The sequence below is a fragment of the Lethenteron reissneri genome, chromosome 55 (genome assembly GCF_015708825.2).
Source record: "Lethenteron reissneri isolate LAM-NWPU_2019-01 chromosome 55, ASM1570882v1, whole genome shotgun sequence".
Lineage (NCBI taxonomy): Eukaryota > Metazoa > Chordata > Hyperoartia > Petromyzontiformes > Petromyzontidae > Lethenteron > Lethenteron reissneri.
Window position 1 is genome coordinate 2,351,713 of NC_083833.1, and position 18,712 is coordinate 2,370,424.

The 18,712-nt window shown below is 46.2% G+C and overlaps 1 protein-coding gene across 3 annotated transcripts; it reads right to left on the reverse strand.

The window, feature by feature from the left end:
- Positions 1-1,652: 1,652 nt before the first annotated feature.
- Positions 1,653-17,320, reverse strand: HDAC11 (histone deacetylase 11). 3 transcript variants are annotated; one of them, XM_061574500.1, is made up of 12 exons: positions 17,221-17,310; positions 16,787-16,880; positions 15,097-15,180; positions 13,679-13,827; positions 12,923-13,023; positions 12,651-12,767; positions 11,537-11,579; positions 10,823-10,899; positions 9,709-9,771; positions 8,818-8,914; positions 5,032-5,210; positions 1,653-4,250 (listed from the first exon to the last, which is right to left on the reverse strand). In XM_061574500.1, the coding sequence occupies exons 3-12, from the start codon at positions 15,165-15,167 to the stop codon at positions 4,098-4,100; spliced, it is 1,050 nt and encodes a 349-aa protein (XP_061430484.1). In that variant the 5' UTR covers positions 15,168-15,180; positions 16,787-16,880; positions 17,221-17,310; the 3' UTR covers positions 1,653-4,097. The 3 variants fall into 3 exon arrangements, 2 of the variants coding, with proteins under 2 accessions (XP_061430484.1, XP_061430485.1); XM_061574501.1 differs by lacking the exon at positions 17,221-17,310 and adding an exon at positions 17,192-17,219; XR_009756897.1 differs by lacking the exon at positions 1,653-4,250 and adding an exon at positions 6,058-8,699 and having other exon boundaries at positions 5,042-5,210; positions 17,221-17,320.
- Between the last annotated feature and the right edge of the window lie 1,392 nt (positions 17,321-18,712).

Consider the following 18,712-nt stretch of genomic DNA (forward strand, 5'->3'; position numbering starts at 1 on the left):
GGGCCAACTTGGAATTCAGAGTAAAGCTGGAATTTCTGGTGAGCCGGAATTTGGTGGTTTGCCGATATTTGGAGGAAGCCAGAATTTGGTGGTGGCCGAAATTTGGAGTAAGCCGGAATTCGGGGGGTAAGCCGGATTTTCAGAGTAAGCTGGAATTTGGGGTAAAGGGGCCGTCCATAAATGACGTCACGCGATTTTGGACGATTTTTGACCCCCCCCCCCCTCGTCACACGGCGTCACAAAAAGTTAGACCCCCCCCCATTCAAATGTGACGTCACAAAGCTCTGCCCCCCCCCCCCAAAATAAAACATGCTTCAAATCGCTTTAAACTATTATCATTGTAGTGCGTATTTAATGTGGCGCTGCACTCTGATGTTGTACGAGAAAACATTTCTTAAAAGTCTATTTAATTAAGTGGAACGTATTCTAAATTGATTTAAAGTTGCGCATTTTGAAGTGACGTCACATTTCTCACCCCCCCCCCCCCCTCGTCACAAATGTCTGACCCCCCCCCCCCGAGGTGCGTGACGTCATTTATGGACGGCCCCTAAGCCGGATTTTCAAAATAAGCCGGATTCTCAGAGTAAGCCGGAATTCCGGGAGCGGGGTGGGGGGTAAGCCGGATGTCGGAGTAAGCCAGATTTCAAGGGAACCTGGAATTTAGAATAAGCTTTCATTTCGGGTCAGCCGGAATTTGGAGGTGGCCGAAATTATGAGTAAGCCAGAATTTGGGGGGGGGTAATCCGGATTTAAGTAAGCTGGCATTTGGGGGAAGCCGGAACTCTACATAAGCCGGAATTCGAGGTAAGCCGGATTTAGGATTAATCCGGAATTCGGGGTGTAAGCCAGATTTTCAGAGTAAGCTCGAGTTTGGGGGGGTGTAAGTCGGATTTCGGAGTCAGCCGAAATTGGGAGTAAGCCAGAATTTGGGGGTAAACCGGATTTTCAGAGTAAGCTGGAAATCAGAGTAAGCCGGATTTTGGAGTAAGCCGGAATTCGAAGGAAGTCGGAATTCAGGGTAAACTGGAATTCAGAGTCAGCTATAATTTCGGGTTCGTTAGAATTTCTTGGAGGCCAAAAATTAAAATAAGCCGGAATTCGGGGTAAGCCGGAAATCTGGATGTAAGCAGTGGACGATGATGGATTCTGAAATTAAATCAAGCGTTGTGCTTTCGTCGATTCATTTTTTGTATTCCTACGAGAGGTCGCCGAACGACACGAGGTTTGCAAACGCGTGTTGAATGTGTATGGGAACAATTGCGCCATCTTTTGCAGAGGTCGTGACAGAAAGGGTTGGTGGTGAACGTGAACTGCGAATCACAGCGAATGAGATTATAACCAAGGCGATAACGCCAAATACAATGTGGTGAGATTCAATGTATTTCTGTATTCCGTACTGCCATTGCTGGCTACTTCTCAGCCAGAGCCTATAACACCTGGTATTTTCCAGGCAGTCTCCGATCGGACCATTCACTCGGCTCAAATCCCTGCTGAGCTTCCGAGATCTGCTAAAATTCGGCATATTCAGGATGCCTTCCTAGGTCGTAAGCAATATAGTGCCCAAAACTAGCACTCAACAGTCCTTGTGCATTTCTAAATATTGAAAGACATCACACCAAAAGCCAATATATTTAAGTTTTACCTTTATTTGCCTGTCTACTGCAAAGGTGAGAGAACATGACAGCATGCGTGTACCGTGCATAATTCGAAACGAAATGCCGAACTATTTTCAAGGTTCCCTGGAAGGATTTTCTAAATCGTCAAAGCAAATTAGCCACCAATCAGCCATGTTCTATTCACTGCTGAATTAAGGTAATCCCACGCCGTTACCACGGCCCTTCTTGTGCGGCAGGGGGGGCTGATGTCGTTCCATCTGTGCTGTGGTCGTCCTCCGATGCGCTTCCTTCGTTTGAATTTCCATTCCATCACCATTTCCCGTCCATTTGCCATCATCCCTTCTCGCTTCGTCCTGGCCCAAGGCCACTTCGGTCCACGCTTAGCGTCTCAATTTGCGTTTGTTCTCTGACCCACGTGTCCCAGTCTCTGTGCACAGTAGTTCCCAGCGTGCAACCCTAAACGATTCGTTGCTTACTTGGCGCGCTTTTGTTCATTAATTGCGCGTCAGTGCCAAGTTTACAATCCATGTTATGGAAAACATGACAATAATCGCGCGCTTTCAGATGCGCTTCCGCGGCCGTCTGGAACGTTCCTCCTTCCGATAGTAGGAAGCCACTGGAGCTATGCGCTATTACATCTAGATTGACAAACTCATTTCTTTCGAACTGTCTTCTTGTGTTTGGTTTGTTGTCCTTCCCCCGCACATCCGACGAGCACGGCTGGCTACGTACGGCGCGAAGGAAGTTTAACTAAAGATGTATTCTTCAGGCACACTGGTATGTCCCTTCGCATTCTCAAATGACATTGTCCAAAGTCGCCCCAATCGTGATCTTGTTCCCCCTCTTTAAGTCACAAGTTTGGTAAATTTCCTTTTAATAAGCTTAGTGGTTGTTGTCACCTACAGCGGTACCCTTCCAACGATTATTTACTTTTGTTTCGCCAACCCGATGTTTCAGTTTTTTTCCCTATCATTCAGCTTCAGTCCCACTTTGCAGCCTTCTCTTGTCAAGTGTTTCAATCAATCAATCTTTATTTTACGTGCCAATATCGCCCTCAATCAAGTCAGCATCGGGGCACAATCACCCCCCTCTAGTTCGCGAGGATTGGCTCGTATCGTGCCAATGCCACCGGGGTTGTCAGCGTCCAAGGAGACCGTGCGCCGAGTGTAGTAGGCGTCAGGTGATGGGCATATCAGGAGGCAAGTAACGCTTCATAGAATAATCTTTAGTCCATCAGCAAACTGGCTTTGAAGAACATTTTAAAGCAGCATTTGCTTATGCAAGAAACCCATGGACTGGTTTTCACATTCTGGATCTCAACAGCAGAGTCTTGTTAAACAAACGCTGCTGGAATACCAGATGTTATTGACGAGAGCACTCCATTTAAACCATGGGAGCCTGTTTAACGCAAAACAAGAAACACAGTACGCAAACTCAATGCGTTGCCATAGAACATCATGGTTAAAAGCAAATATAAGCAGAACTCCTTTCTGTCTCTCCACGTAATATAATTTTTTTGTGCATCAGCTCATTAACAATTCATGAAATCAAGTCACATATACGCTAACGATCAAACAAAACTGCACAAGACAATTATAACACCATCAACATGGTAAAAAAAAATAGACAAATATTTTCTTTAACCTAATTGTGATCCTGAATTGCGACGATTTATCGCATCACTTGGATGGGGTGTGGGGCGGTGAATCTTGACTTGCCTCAATCACAGCGATAAAGAAAATGTAGTCACCACACATTGCAATGTTCCCAGCACAAACATGATGAGAGACATGATTAGAGGATTCCGCAAAAGTAGACTTCGCAAAATGTAAATGCCGGCTTCAGCGTTTGAATCCTTTTCATCTCAACGGAGTAGTGAAAAAGAGCTTCATAGCTCATCGGATTCCTCCAGTATTTTCTGATTCTATAACTAAGAACAGGCACAGCACTCTGCGTCCCCCAGTATCCTTACCCATTTCTAAAGTGTCCCATTTCTACCTACATGAGATATCAGGATTCTTCAAAACTTGGCATGCTGGCGGGGCACATGATGCCAATGTGACGACTGTCTGTACCTCTCGTCTCCAGATATCTCATCTCTCCCTTGTTCATTTTCATCTCTTTAATCCGCATCTCTTTACATCTCTGTGAACCATATCTGTCAGCAGGCCAGAGTTCAGCGGAACACTCCCGAGAGCCTTTGTGTGTCACATGGCCTCTGGGCCGCCAGCTGACAAACCCGTTACAATTATAATACCGCTCAGCCTCAAGTGTTAGACCCAAAATTATTAAATAATCTCTACCAATGGACATATCAATTGGCAAAACATACAAACATTTATCCATATACATCTGTTTTACTTTTTACAAACTCATCATTGACAATATACACCTTTTTGTATTTTCAAAAAATTAACATCATGCAAACTCAGGTTGGCAGCCGGTGTCCGAGCAGGGCCGAGGAGTCTCGAAGTCTGGACCCTAGCCGAGGAGCTTGTTCTGCCGGAGGTTGAGGATCGAGTCGGCGATAATCCTTGCCGTCTGCCTCATGTAGCCGCCCGACGTCACCATGACAATGGGGATGCCGCGGCTGCGTGCGGCCGTGAACACCAGTTGGTCGCGCTCGATGATTCCCTAAGAAAACAAGCCAGACGGACCAGTCAAAGAGATTATTTCGGCCCATAAGGGAACTGCTCCACCTTTGGGTCTTCTTTCGACTGGCAGATGAGTTCATCAGCGACGTTTTGACTTTCATGTCGAGGTTGTCGAGTGAGCTAGTGGGCAGATGAATTTCTGAAATGCTGCCAGCGAACGATAAAAGTGCGCAGTGACGTTACTGTGTGGTGTTCACGGCTTGATATTGGCGACCAATATCTGGTCGAAGAGATGGCTGTGTCTGCTCCAGAGGTCGCAAACGGGTTTCGATTCCTTACCCGTACCCGTACCCGGCCGCACCAGGGTCGCAAATGGGTACCCGTACCTGGCCAGGTACGGGTAGCCGGGTATCGGGTAGGGTACGGGTATCGGGTACCCGAATGCGACCTCTGGTCTGCTCACAGATATTCACAAGACTGCTGCTGAAGCCATCCCCTGGCTCACGAACCTCAACATGAACACACAAACAATGATCAACTCGCCAAACGAAAGAAGGTCTATCCAAGTCCAAGGGTCTTTAAGTCTACGAGTCTGCATGTGAGTTTAAATTTTAAAACACGTTTCACACAGTAACACCACTGCATGTTTCCAAAGTTCGCCGATTGCGTTTTATATATTCATCAGACTACTCGCGAAGCTGTCTTCCAGCTCACCCAATCAACCACGGCATGAGCAAATGCACGTTGCCGATCAGCTCCCCGCTATAGGTAGAGGACGACCGTGCCGTGGAGGGCGGTGCCGACCGTGGGCACGCCAGTACCTGTGGAGTGATGGACAGAGCGCCCAGGCGGTCCCCCTCCAGCACGTCGGTGCCGGCGTTGTAGACGATGACGTCGGGCGTGAACTCTCGGAGCGAGCGCTCCAGCGCCGTGCGCACCTTCTGCAGGTACTCGGCGTCCTGCGTGCCGCAGTCGAGCTCCACGCAACAGCGGATGCCGCCTGCGCGCAACGCAAAGCGCCGGTGGGCGTGCGGCGGAGATTCTCAATTTTAGTCCTCTGCCGAATTGGCACGTCTATTGTCTCGAGCTCTTTTCGGCGCGTCCAAACTTGAGCTGGGTCAATTTCGTTTGACGAAATCGGTGATGGAAATATGAGGCAAGTTATTTATTTTATACTCTTTGGTTCTTTCGGTAAAGTCACGTAGGTAGAAATTTTGTTTTTATTTCTACCAACGTGACTTTACCGAAAGAACCAAAGAATATAGATTCCTGCAGTCACGAAAGCTTCAAATCAAGATTATTTATTTGAACATTGACTACCACTTTCACAAAAGATCAAAGTGTGCCCTGACTAGGACGAAATTAAATTAACTATTCTGAAGACACAGACTAGGATGATTTTGTGACATTATTAGAAACTGTAGTGCATCGAGAAAGACCAAACAGAGTAATTGGCTACTTATGTAAAACATTAAGTGAGCTCACCGATTATCTGACCCGATAATGAGGGTAAAAATATTGTGCGCACCTCACGCCAACATTTCACAACTAAGAGTTGACTGCTTTTGTCGACAAGGCAAGGAGAATGAAGACATTAAATCCACAGCCTAAACATTGACTTATTCGGGAATTAACGAAGCTCCGAGCACATGAAGCGAACAGCGTGGACATCGTGCCGAACAGAAGGTGCGACGATTATCACGGTTGGACACGTTTGGCGTGAAAGAAGTTCAACATACATACATACACGCAAACATATGCAGTTAAACAAACATTGCCTGCAAGACATAAGAAACACTGCGTGAAATTACGGTGCCAAAGCGAAACGCATGAAAAAAAATCCACACCTGGACAGTTGCTGTCATCAGCTGACCTCTCACCGCTTCTATAAATCAGATGTGCTCAAGGCAAGGTTGTCTTGCTTAAGCAAACCCAGACACCTCAACCTGAGCCTCCCCCTCGCATGCCCAGGCTGACAAGATTCAGCGTGAACACCAGGACGAAGAGGCAAACGAATGCGACGAAGAGCGTCAGCAGCAGCAGTACGATGGCGTAAGTGGCGGTCAGTGCCCAGTCATCCCCGCGTTGCATTGTAACCGACGGACGACGCAATCCGGGGGACCTGCCAAGCCGCGCCGATAATCCTCTTTGAGCCTCCGCAGTGAAAGGCTGCGATGGGCCGATAGATGGGCCGATGGCCTCGCGCGTCGTGCATCAGAGGGGAGGGGGGGCAAATGGCCTCTTTGTACCTGCACCGTGTGCGGCACCACGTAACTAATCAAACCGGCACCAAGCTGTTTCTCACGAGGTAAGTCGGCAGTCTTGAGCCCAACTTGGTGACGCAGCGTGCAGTGGGCGGAGGCTGCAATCGCTCTGGGTCTGTGCGAGGTTTTGCGTTAATGTGCCGCCTTGTGTCAGGCAACAGATTTGTCGCCACTTTAATCTTCTTTTGAGCTGCAGCACAGAGAGCATGGATTACAGTTTCCAGGCCGCTCGGATTAATCGGAGAGATGGATCCCTTGTTTTATCACGGAGGACTAACTGCTGAAAAAGTGGCGCATCGCGAGAAATGAAAATGCCACGCTGGTCTACGTTGTACGGACTGCACGGATGCAATCGACCCACACAAGTTTCAACAAATAGACGATGTTCATTTATCCGGGCGGTGTTGGCACACGCCTCGTAGTAGAACTCCCTTCCCGCGGGCGTCGATGAGGTGCCATACCCTGCACTCGCCAGGAGAAGGCAGCACAGCAAAAATGTGGACTCCACCTGTTCCATCTGTATGGAATCGAGCGTTCCCTCCTCGCACTTGTGGATTTTCTCCGGGTGCTCTTGTTTCCTCACACATGTAATTACTCGTTAGTTGGCCAATAACACCTTCATATATATGTAGAGGGCCACAGAGCTTGGGCAATTTTTGGCGCCGCCTCATTGCTCGGCTGCTTTCCCGCTTGTCTGTGAGTTCTCCTCGCGCCTTCAAATCGTTCCCTCGCTCTGAGAGTGAGCAAATACTGCGCGGCGCGTTGCAAAGTCGAAAAGTATGATAACTTATTAATGAATCTTTATTTGTGACTAATAAAAGCATGATGAACATATTGAGAACAGGAAATGCTGTAAATATGCTTGTCCTCATGTTCAAACACAAATGTAATTAATGGTCGTCTTTTGTTTAAGCTAAGCTTGATAAGACACCTAATCTCATTATCTTTCACTTAAGCATAAACGCTCCACTAGAATCAGCACTCTGTGAAGAAGAAAGCCAAAAAAAATTTGTTCAAAGAAATTCTTGTTTTTTTATTTTGAAAAAATAAAACCGATATCCTCGCAGTGATTTCTAAATGTAGTTTAGAGAGAAAAGCCTTTCAGAATCCCCTCTGTAAACAACGTGCTCAAAAGACAAGATAGACTCCATAAGCTATTGCCTAGCATCTACCTTGGCACAACATCCACAGTGAACCTCGTTTGCTTCTTCTCAAACTACACTCCAATTGTGCTATCAGCGTCATGGGACAAAGTGCCCATTCAGATCTCTCCGAGAACATGTTTGAGAACATCTTGCAGTGAAGAAGCATCACAGGCCTGCTCCTGAGATATCAAAAGGTCTCTCTAATCCAGTCTAATATATATATAAAAGGGAAATTTGTGAATATGTGTGTCTGTTCGAAATGTTTAGCATACTTCCCAACATGCAACACGCTTGAAATTTGGCATGTGGGTAGCTTCCAGACTGTACACAATGCAAAAAGTATAAAAATAGACTTTTGTATTTTGGGGGGGGGGGGGGGGGGTAAGGCGCAATAATGGATATATTTTGCACGCCAAGTGAGCGGTGACGTCACATCTGTGATGTCACCCACATGCGGCAGCGTCGCGCAGTGTACCTGCTGACGTCACGCATCCTCTCCCCCACCCTCCGCGTAGCGTAGGACGCATATTAATCCAAGACAAGAATCCAAGTCTCGGACGAAGCCGGGTAGTAAAGCTAGTATTTAATAACTGCCAGTCAACACTGTTTTGTATTTGACAAAATTACGCGTAAAAGGGAATTGAATATGATGCTATTGTTTTAGTTGTTGTTGTTGCATAAATCACTGGTGATCAGGTTGAAAACCCGGTTCATTCATGGGGAACTACATTGCATTTGAACCCCGGATCAGTAACAGATCACAATCACCCGGCCACCTCCTCCACACCAACACAACATTCATCACGCATTGTCGGCGAAGGACCACTACGCTAATTCGCATCAACTGCTCTTGCTGCCAAACACCTGGTGTCTCGAGTGATTTGTTTGATCCACAGACGGATCACGAGGGGGGGAGGGGGGGGAGGCGATCACGGTGGACGGCGCCATTCCTTTGAGGATCGCAGTCTTCACTTGGAAACGTCGACCGCCAACCGAAGTGCGCAATTTGCTGGAGTTGGCGACGTGGCAACGTGTCCACAGAGTGACAGCCGTCTGCCACTCGAACCGAGCTCGCGATCGCTAGGAGACAGGTCGCGGGCACAACGGTGACATTTCCGACGGAGTCGAACCGTCGGATGCAACACTCTCAGCCTTACTGGGGCCAAGGGGCATGAGTAACAGTCAAGAGCCTTCTCACGTTTGGCGGCGGAGTCGTGCGGGTAGATGTGCTGGTTGTACACGTCCATGATGTACACGCGGCTGTCGCCCATGAAGTCCCGCTCGTGTCCGTTGCCCTGCGCCACCCGACATGGCCAATCAGTGAGGTTAGTGACGTGAACGAAACGTGCCAATGTGTGTCGGACGAATAAAGCTCTGTATTCTCATATTCCTGACAGAAAGCAACTCACGCTGTAATCTCCTCTATTTACCCAGTTAAGCCGCACTACGTCTAAAGGGTCTTCCCAGGAGGGTCCTGCATCGGGACGTTTGGCCATTTCCACGAATTCGCGTTTGGCATATCGTGATGGGTACTGCAAGATCCGACCATGTCTGTCAAGTGCTCGCTGAGCTGCATTGGCTTTCGGTTGCCAAATGAATACATTATAAGGTCGCCTTCATTACACAAGAAGTGCTTGCCGCAAATGAAACACAGTATCATGCTGATCTCGTCAAGGAGCATAAACCATCACGCGAACTCCGGTCATCCTCGCAGCGGCTTTTGGCTGGCCATCGAAAAAAAAACAGTCACCACATCGCGCGCTTTCAGATGCGCTTCTGTGGCCGTGTGGAACGCTCTTCCGTCCGATATTAGGAAGCCACTGGGGCTATGCACTTTTAAATCTAGACTGAAAACCAATTTCTTTCGAATTGATTTGTGTTTAGTTTGTTGCCGTTCCCCCGCACCTCCAATTTGCATGGTTGGCTTCGCACGGTACGAAAGAAGTTCAACATACATACATACAAATTGAAGTACTCAGTAATAACGATTACCTAAAAGTTTTTACTGCACAATGGGGTCTGCTGAGAAAAACCTTGCTCCTAGTCCACAGAACAGATGACAATCATGGCCGTCACGGCGTCGTCATACCTGATGGGCATCCAGATCAACAATCATGGCTCTGGCAACGCCGTCCACACGGTCAAAGAGGAACTGCAACATCAAAGCAAAATAGGAAGAGCATAATTGGTGTGTGGGCATTTCCACTGCTGAAAGCCTGGCAGGTGTCTTCTTAGTTTAGGGTAAAGCCTACAGTTGCAGACATGTTGGTAATATGAGTCAATATAAATGTGTTGTTTATTCAACTGACTTAAAACAATTAATTTTCAGGTGGCCCAGTGGTGCAGTTGTATAAATCCAAGTCAGAGCACTGCACTGGTATCGCTTGGAACCTGAATTTAAATCAGAGCAGCCACTCGTGAATTCTAGATTTGAAGCTTTCGTGACTGCAAGGATCCATACTCTTTGGTTCTTTCGGTAAAGTCACGTAGATGAAAATAAAAATAATAAAAAAATTATAAAATGAAAATAACTTAATTAAATCACGACGTTTCGGAGGCAACACAAGCTTCCGTCATCAGGTGGAACAGCCACAGCAAAATCACTGTAGTAAATAGAGAGAGCTATTTGTGCATCCCTCCTCCCTGGCTTCTCCCCCCCTCTTATACCCTATATAATCGCTTGTCATAAATAGCTCTCTCTACTCACCACAGTGATTTTGCTGTGGCTGTTCCACCTGATGACGGAAGCTTGTGTTGCCTCCGAAACGTCGTGATTTAATTTAGTTATTTTCATTTTATTATTTTATTTTTCATCTACGTGACTTTACCGAAAGAACCCAAGAGTACAGCCACTCGTGATTCGGCCGGGATCTGAGAGAATAAAATAAAACTTTTGGATGCCATGTGATGAAAATTCTTTGGAGGCCACATAAAAAATGTGAGCACAGCGTAGATAAGAATGCCGACTTCAGAAGCTATTCAACGATGCCATCCTCCGACACGAAGAGATGCACCGCTTGCTGCAAGGGTTCTGGATGTAAATGTATTGGTTTTGTATCATAAAGCCAACAGGAACATTGGAATATAATTCAGCTGCACTGAAAGTACAAAAGAAGATTGCAAGAGATACAATATAACGATTGCAGTGTTTACTTAGCATTGTCTTCTATGCTTGTGCGTAGAAACCAAGGCAGTGAACTGACCTTGATGCACAAGGTAATGTCGGCGTAGGCACAAAAGCCTCCACCATTATCCCCGGAGCAGTGGTGAAAACCGCCACCTGGAATGCACCGAAATATTGTCAGTGTCACCCACTATATTGCATATGGAATTCCGCCACACGCATTCTAGGTGTAATAAAGTGATGGGCTTGAATGATGCCTTATCATCCACACTTGGTGACAAAAGCCACATTACCTCAATATGTACTCCAATCCCTCCAATGGCTCCCAATCCAATCCCAGATCATTTTCAAGATCACACTGTCATCAACATCCTCCGTGCACCTCTCCCATTACTTCACTCTCCTCCACTCTGCGTGCTTTCAACAGCAGAAACCGAGGCTTTCTACTGAAGCCCCGAATCTACAATCAGTGGGAGGTCACTCATTCTCTTCTGCTGCCACCATGGTCCATAACTTCTTACCCACAACCCAGTAATTCGTGCTTAATGTTTTTAGTTTGTTGTTTTTCTCCAGCACCTTCGATTAGCATGGTTGGCTACGCACGGTACAAAAGAAGATCAACATACATACTATTCCCTGCCCCTGATTAAGAGTCTAGAATCCAGACTTCCCTGGTTTCCTCCGCCTATGACTGACTGCCTCTCTATAAAAATGAATATGCCCACCGTATCTAAACAGCTAACTTGAGATGTGAGTGTATTATACACGACACTAATTGTGTTTTATTACTCACCGATGTTGAAAGCCCAGCCTCTCTCCATCGCCAGCTTTCCTGCCTAACACGATTGTCCAACACAACAAAACTCATCAGTTTGTAAGCTTTATAAAAGAGGAAATTTACTTATATTGCATTGCTTACAATATTGACCAACCACACATCACATTATTAATTCTGAGTTTAACACTTAAGCAACACATTTTTTTATTGTTTTCACAGTGGAAGGAATTACCCTTTCACTCGGGCAAAAACAGCACCATCAAAGAGAAGATTTCACACCTTTACTCATTAAGAAATGTCATAATTGCTTGGGGGGAAAATACGATGGGAGGGAATTCCAAACTCAAGGGTAGAAGCAGAAAGAGAAGTGTTTGAACCTGCAGTATGGTGGTTGAAACAGTCAGCATGGTAGACATGTCAACTCTTAATGTAAGCAAAGTAGATGTTACAGAGCTACCTCTGAGATCCGATTAAGTGACCTCGTCGACAGATTCATACCACAAAAGACTCTACATACACCACACAGGTAAAAACATAATCGATTTGTGAGTCAATTCACGTCTCAGAATCATGACAATTCCTCCACGTGTAGAGGAGTAAATCGAAACATGGAGATAGCTCTCCCCATGATTCCAGTTGCACGGGCAAAGGGCCTTTTTACACAGAAACATGGGCCGTGAGCTTATGAGCTTTACAATTTCAACTATTCTTATTTTACCAGGTAAGGTCCAGTGAGCTACATAGCTGTTTTTCAGAGATGACCTGGCCACAAATGATAGCTCAACAAAGTGGGTTATCATGTGGAAATGTATAGCAGCCGAATACTTGAAACGAATGTTTATAAATGTGTAGGGAAAATCCGGGAGGAGCAAAAAAAAACACGCGACCACGGGGAGACACGCAAACTCTAAATGTACAACAGGGTATCAGGGTCGGGATCTAACCCACGACCTCCTGTACACCAGGCGAGGTAGTTAACATCTCCTAGCCACCGTGATGATGATGATGATGAGAGAGACACGCAAACTCTAAATATACAGCAGCAGGCGTCAGGGTCGTGATCTAACCCACGACCTCCTGTACACCCGGCGAGGTAGTTAACATCTCCTAGCCACCGTGGCGCCCTTACCAGGACAGTGCCGCCCGTCTGCAGCAGGAAGGGCCTCAGTACGTTGCGCCGCACCAGCACGTTGGGCAGCGCCGCGACGCAAGGGACCTCCGTTATCCTGGCCACCGTGATGGACCACTGCGAAGCCAGAGAGGGGGGGGCTCAATTATCGGACAGAGCACGGAGGGGGGGGGGGGTCCAAGCACTGCACACACCATGGGGGTGGGCTTTTAAAAGTTAGAATGTATCGTGAGCGTCCTGCGAGCGGACACAGCGGCGGGTGGCTTGCCGACCTTGAGGCTGTTGAGGTAGCGCTGGGTGTGAGCCACGAGTAGATCCTTCTCCTCCGCCTCCCGCGGTTTCACCAGCACATCATCCGTGACCATGTTTGCCTCTGCGCACACCACGGGAACGGACGATTATTGGAGGGTTGTAAAAAAGGTGTCAGTTTTGTTGCCAGATAAAAGGGTAAAAAATCTATTATCATATTTTGCTACTGGTAAAGGAGGTTCCAATGGTGTAAATGCTTACCCCGAGCTCTCGTACTCTGATGGTGCATTGTCTTTGGGTTGTGCGCCTTTTGGCGTCATCTGGTCCAACACCATGTGAGACTAGGCTCTAAGAAAAGCTGTCTCGGGTGTGGACCAATCAATTTCAAGGACAGTGCATACATTATCAGAGTTGTGTTTTTTGTTTGCATTCCAACCGCAGGTATTGTAGTCAATGCAAACATGACTCCTTGTAAAAAAGGTGTCAGTTTTGTTTGCCAGATAAAAGGGTAAAAAATCAATTATCATATTGGAGGGTTATTGAGAGCGGAGAAAGGGAGAAAAAACAACCAAATACAGCTTTAAAAATCAACTAAAAATGCACAGAGAAAAACCGCCCGTGTGGATGAGGGAGACGCAGTCACTTTAATGTACGGCTACATTTATGTATGTTGAACTTTTTTCACACTGTATGTAGCTAACCGTGCTCATCGGAGTTGCACCCAACTGTAAGGAATCTAACTTGTTTGATCAATCTGCTGTTAGACGGCTGCCGCTCACCTTTCAAATACTGCACGACCTTGCCCCACTTTCCTGCATCAAACGGATGCATCTTCTCCAGCCCCATGAAGGTGATGTTGTAGTCGGATGTGTAAACGATCGGCATAAGGCTGTCTGCCACGTCCATGTACAGCCGTGTCTCATGAAGCCTGACCACAAGCATGCACGCAAGAGAGTACACTGAGGCACCTGATACACATGTATGGTATTTGGCATGAGCCTGCTGGTACCGTATGGGTATGTATGGTATAAATCTACTTTCACGAGCAGAGATGACTGCTTCGTGTTACAATTAGGAGATTGTGAGTTCAAATCTGAGTTGTGGGATAAATCTGCCCATCATTCCTCGCACATCTATTGTAAGCAGTGGAGGCTACTGAGTAAATATATCGGTGGTGTATGGAAGCCCTTTGGGGGAGGGAGAGCAAGGAAAGGGGAGAAGTGAAGATGCAGTGGGTAGGAGAGAAGAAGAGGGTGGGAGGTGATGAGGGAAGGAGAGCCTTCTTGCACACAGTAATTTTTCCCATTTACATTTTTCACTAGAAGGGCCCAGTCCCACTAGCTGCCACCGATTAATGAGCACCACTTTTATAGAAATCTAAAGAAGTTGTCCAATGAAGAGCATGGTTCCGATTATAGGAACAAAATAATTTCCACCAAAGGGCTCAGGACCTCTCAAGGAGATGAGCACCGCCCAACACTTGCCTGAGTATTCAGACACATTTTCACCATTCATTTGACTTCCACGTACAGTACACAATATTCATTTAAAACTTGATGACCCCAATTTTCATTCAATAATCAATTTTTGTCTCAATCTTGTGTCTCATTTGTATTGTTTCTTGTTTTTTTACTATTTCGTTTGTACAGGGTTTGTCCATTCCATTAACTTATATATAAAAATAAATATCATATCAAACCACGTAATTTTCTTAAGCACAAATCTTACATAAACGACAAACAATTAATTCTAAAACACATCACCTCATGCATTGTTTGTTCAAGAACAAAAATAAAATCTAACTTAAAAATGTTTTTTTTTATTTTATCCTGATCGTGCCATCTGCCACATTAAGCGTAGAACCACATTTAATACGATGGCTTATTTTGCCCAGCTATTTGGTCACTGGACTACTACTTCACTTCACGTGAACCCAGCTAAATCTCAGGCAACTGTCTGGCTTCGATCCCATGCTCTTTGCAATGCCAGCTCAGCATTCCAACCCCTGAACCACACAGAAAGCTCATTAAAATCAACGTTCACGGATGAATCGATGCATCGTTACATGCCGAGCACGCAGCCACGTGTGGCAATCAAAATAAGACACCACCATGGGCACGGTGGTGTTACGCTTATGCACGGTTCACCATGCACGCAAGTAGAATTTGATTTTTCTGGTGGCTTCCCATCCCATCACCTTTCATCTGGTTTGCCACCTTGGGCAGTGGCTGTTGCACTCCCCGCAGCAGCAGCTTCTTTCGCTTGCATTGTGTACGATGGACTGGAACGAAAGCAATCACGCGCACTGATTACAATCACCAAAGTGGCTTACGTTGCATACACCGTCAGCGCAGAAGGAATTATGGTACGAGAGGATTATTGGTGAGCATGCATCCAGACAGAGCAGGCAAGTTGCAGACGCCTGCAATCCAGTGCTTTGGAGACAGTGGTTCATGATTCACGCCTATTTTTTTAAACTCTGAACCTTTTGGTGGCTAGGACACGGCAGTACAACAAGTGGGTTTGCGCAAATATCCATGAGGACCGTTCTTTGCGTTATTCACTCTTGTGTATTACAGAATCTACTTGGGGTAGTAGCATGGCTGACGAGTAGAGCGTTTGCCGCTTGTTGCAGAGCCTTGCGGTTGAAGTGGTGGGGCCACCCTGGTTAATACTGGTGGCTGTTTTGCATACGAGCAGTATTTTTCCTGAGGGACATTAAAGATCCTGTGACGTTGCTCGAAATAAGTGATATTTAAAAATACTTTTTAAAAAACACGCTTTCATGAAATGTAAGAACTCCACGACTCCAGGAAGTGGCCCCGAGGCTTGCCATACCGTAAGGCGCCGTGGTCATTTACAGCCAACGTCAGTTGAGCGTGGACAATTAGACCCGAGCCGAAACATAACATGTAAAAAATAATGTTAAAAAATATATTTTACATTTTTAATGATAAAATATAGTATTGCCATCAGTATGACATAAGTATACGAAGTTTGCAGTCGATACCACATTGGGAAGTGGGTTAAAATTGAGTTACAAGATTTGAGGATACGACAACAACAACAGAGTGAGTTAATAGAAAGCGTGTAAAAATATTGTTGAAAAATATATTTTGAATGATAGAATATAGTATTGTCATCAGTAAGACATCAGTATACCAAGTTTGCAGTCGATACCACATTGGGAAGTGGGTTAAAATTAAGTTACAAGATTTGAGGATACGAAAACAACAACAGAGTGAGTTAAATAAAAGCGTGTAATAATAAACAAGAGTGGGTTGCCAAAGCGTCAAAAAGTGAAAATTTTATAAATGTGAGTCCTAGGAGAACGAGTATGGCAACATCGCCCACTACTGGCAGACAGGGCTGTGTTGGACTTGCTGCCACACTAGCACAGCTGGTGCCCAGACACGAATTGGTCACCCTGTGTCCTTATACATCTCAACATTCATCCTACAAAAGTCACATCACATGGGGAGAAACACAGACGAATAGACAAAAAAGCAAATTTTTTGCCTGTATTGAAACGGCTCAATTTCCCTGTACAGGAACACGGATCAAAGCGTACGGGTTGACAACTGTGGGCCCCCACGGCCAACGCGGAGATGGAGCGATGAAATCCGTAGGACGCCCATCAGCGAAGTGGATTTGTGGTGGCATCGCAAACCCAGAGAGGACTTTCATCCAGCAGTGGATAGCACGGCTGAGACCGATCAATTAAACAAAATTGACGGTCGCGTTGCACAAAAAAAGGAAATGGAAACGAAGCGGCCCATCACAGATGTGCATTTAACGCATTAATAACAATATTAGTCGTAGAAGCACCGCTGTGATGATTGTGTAAAGTGACTTAAGTGACCGCAGGTTACACCGGAATCACTAACCTCAGTGGCCCAGGAAGAGGCGCTCGTTCCCGGCAGAGACATCTAGGCAAGGCCGGTGCTTCATTGCCATGCAGGCCGCGAACAAACTACGGTCCTGTAATGTAAAATTAAACAGAACAGCAAACCCTATAAGATATAAAAAATATATATATCCACGAAACGCAAGCTTCACAGCAGTCTATGTAACGTAAACGAAGGAAGCGTGCGTTTAAAGATTAATGTTTAAATATTAATGTAAACACGCTGCACGACGTTAGATTTGGGCGCGCAGAATTCCTCGGCACGCATCTGGTCCAAATCACACGGAGGGTTGGTGAATGTTTAAAATAACTTTTTGTTTTAATTCCTCTTGACCGCAGCAAATGCACGGTCGTGTTACGAAACTGCACAAGTCACGGTACTTACAGGTGCGTTCACACATCAGAGATACATACCCAGCAAGGCCCTCTAGTGATGGACAGGGGGATCTCGTGGGCTAATGACACTGTGCAATATCACTGGTAGGAACCTCCTGGTTACACCAGCCCACAGGGGATTATTGTGTCCGTCGTGCAGGGAGGGTGGGGCTGGGTGAGGGTGGGGCTGGGTGGGGAGGGGCTGGTCACCCCGTGGTGCCCTTAAAACACATTCCTGCAGAGGGAGCTGGTAGGAACGTTGGGTTGCTCGGTCAATGGCCTGCAGGGTCAACGGCGGCGTGGTGTATTACGCAAATATGCCCGACTGTGAGGGCGGGCACAAGCCGGCGTGAGTAGGTTAAACGTTGAGTTTTACAAGGGCACCACGGGGTGACCAGCCCCTCCCCACCCAGCCCCTCCCCACCCAGCCCCTCCCAACCCCCACCCAGCCCCACCCTCCCCACCCAGCCCCTCCCTCCCCACCCAGCCCCTCTCCACCCAGCCCCTCCCTGCACGACGGAAACAATAATCCCCTGTGGGCTGGTGTAACCAGGAGGTTCCTACCAGTAATACCCATCACATATCTTATGTCCTCTCTACAAAGGGGCCGTCCATAAATGACGTCACGCGATTTTGGACGATTTTGGACCCCACCCCCCTTCGTCACACGGCGTCACAAAAAGTCAGACCCCCCCCTCCTCAAATATGACGTCACAAAGCTCTGCCCCCCCCCAAAAAAAAACATGCTTCAAATCGCTTTAAACTATTGTCATTGTAGTGCATATTTAATGTGGCGCTGCACTCTTATGTTGTAGGAGAAAACATTTATTTAAAAGTCTATTTAATTAAGTAGAACGTTTTGTCTATATTTATTTAAAGTTGCGCATTTTGATGTGACGTCACATTTCTCAACCTCCCTCCCCTCGTCACAAATGTCTGACCCCCCCTCCCCCCAGGTGCGTTACGTCATTTATGGACGGCCCAAAAAACCACGTACAAATATATTTTTCTACACATCTCATCAGTCACACGCCCTCCTGCGAGTGCATTATTTCAGCAGCATTGGTTCACCACAAGCAACCGACCGCTTTCGACATTTCGCGTCTCATCAGCAGTCTATTTAACTTACTACTCATTTGTCAATCTTGCTCGAACCATATTCTGAAATGCCACTTGTCCCTGCCTCTTGTTAGATATAATCGTTAAGTGTCGTTGTGGCTACTGTGTACCAATTTATATTTTGTGTGTGTAAACATGTACCTATGTAAGGAAATATTTACATGTATCAATGTTACATGTGCAAAATGCATTCACATTTTCATATTAATCTTTATTTGAATTCCATCACCATCATACACACACCTTTGGCGCAATATCTCATTAAGTCAAGGTGAAACTCAAGTCACACCATTACACATATAAAGAAGCCCAACGGTTACATAAGTGCCACAAAACTCGCTTCTACATTTATACAAATTAACTGTGAAATACAGCTACTTAATAAAGCGATTAAAGACCACTGCAAATGATA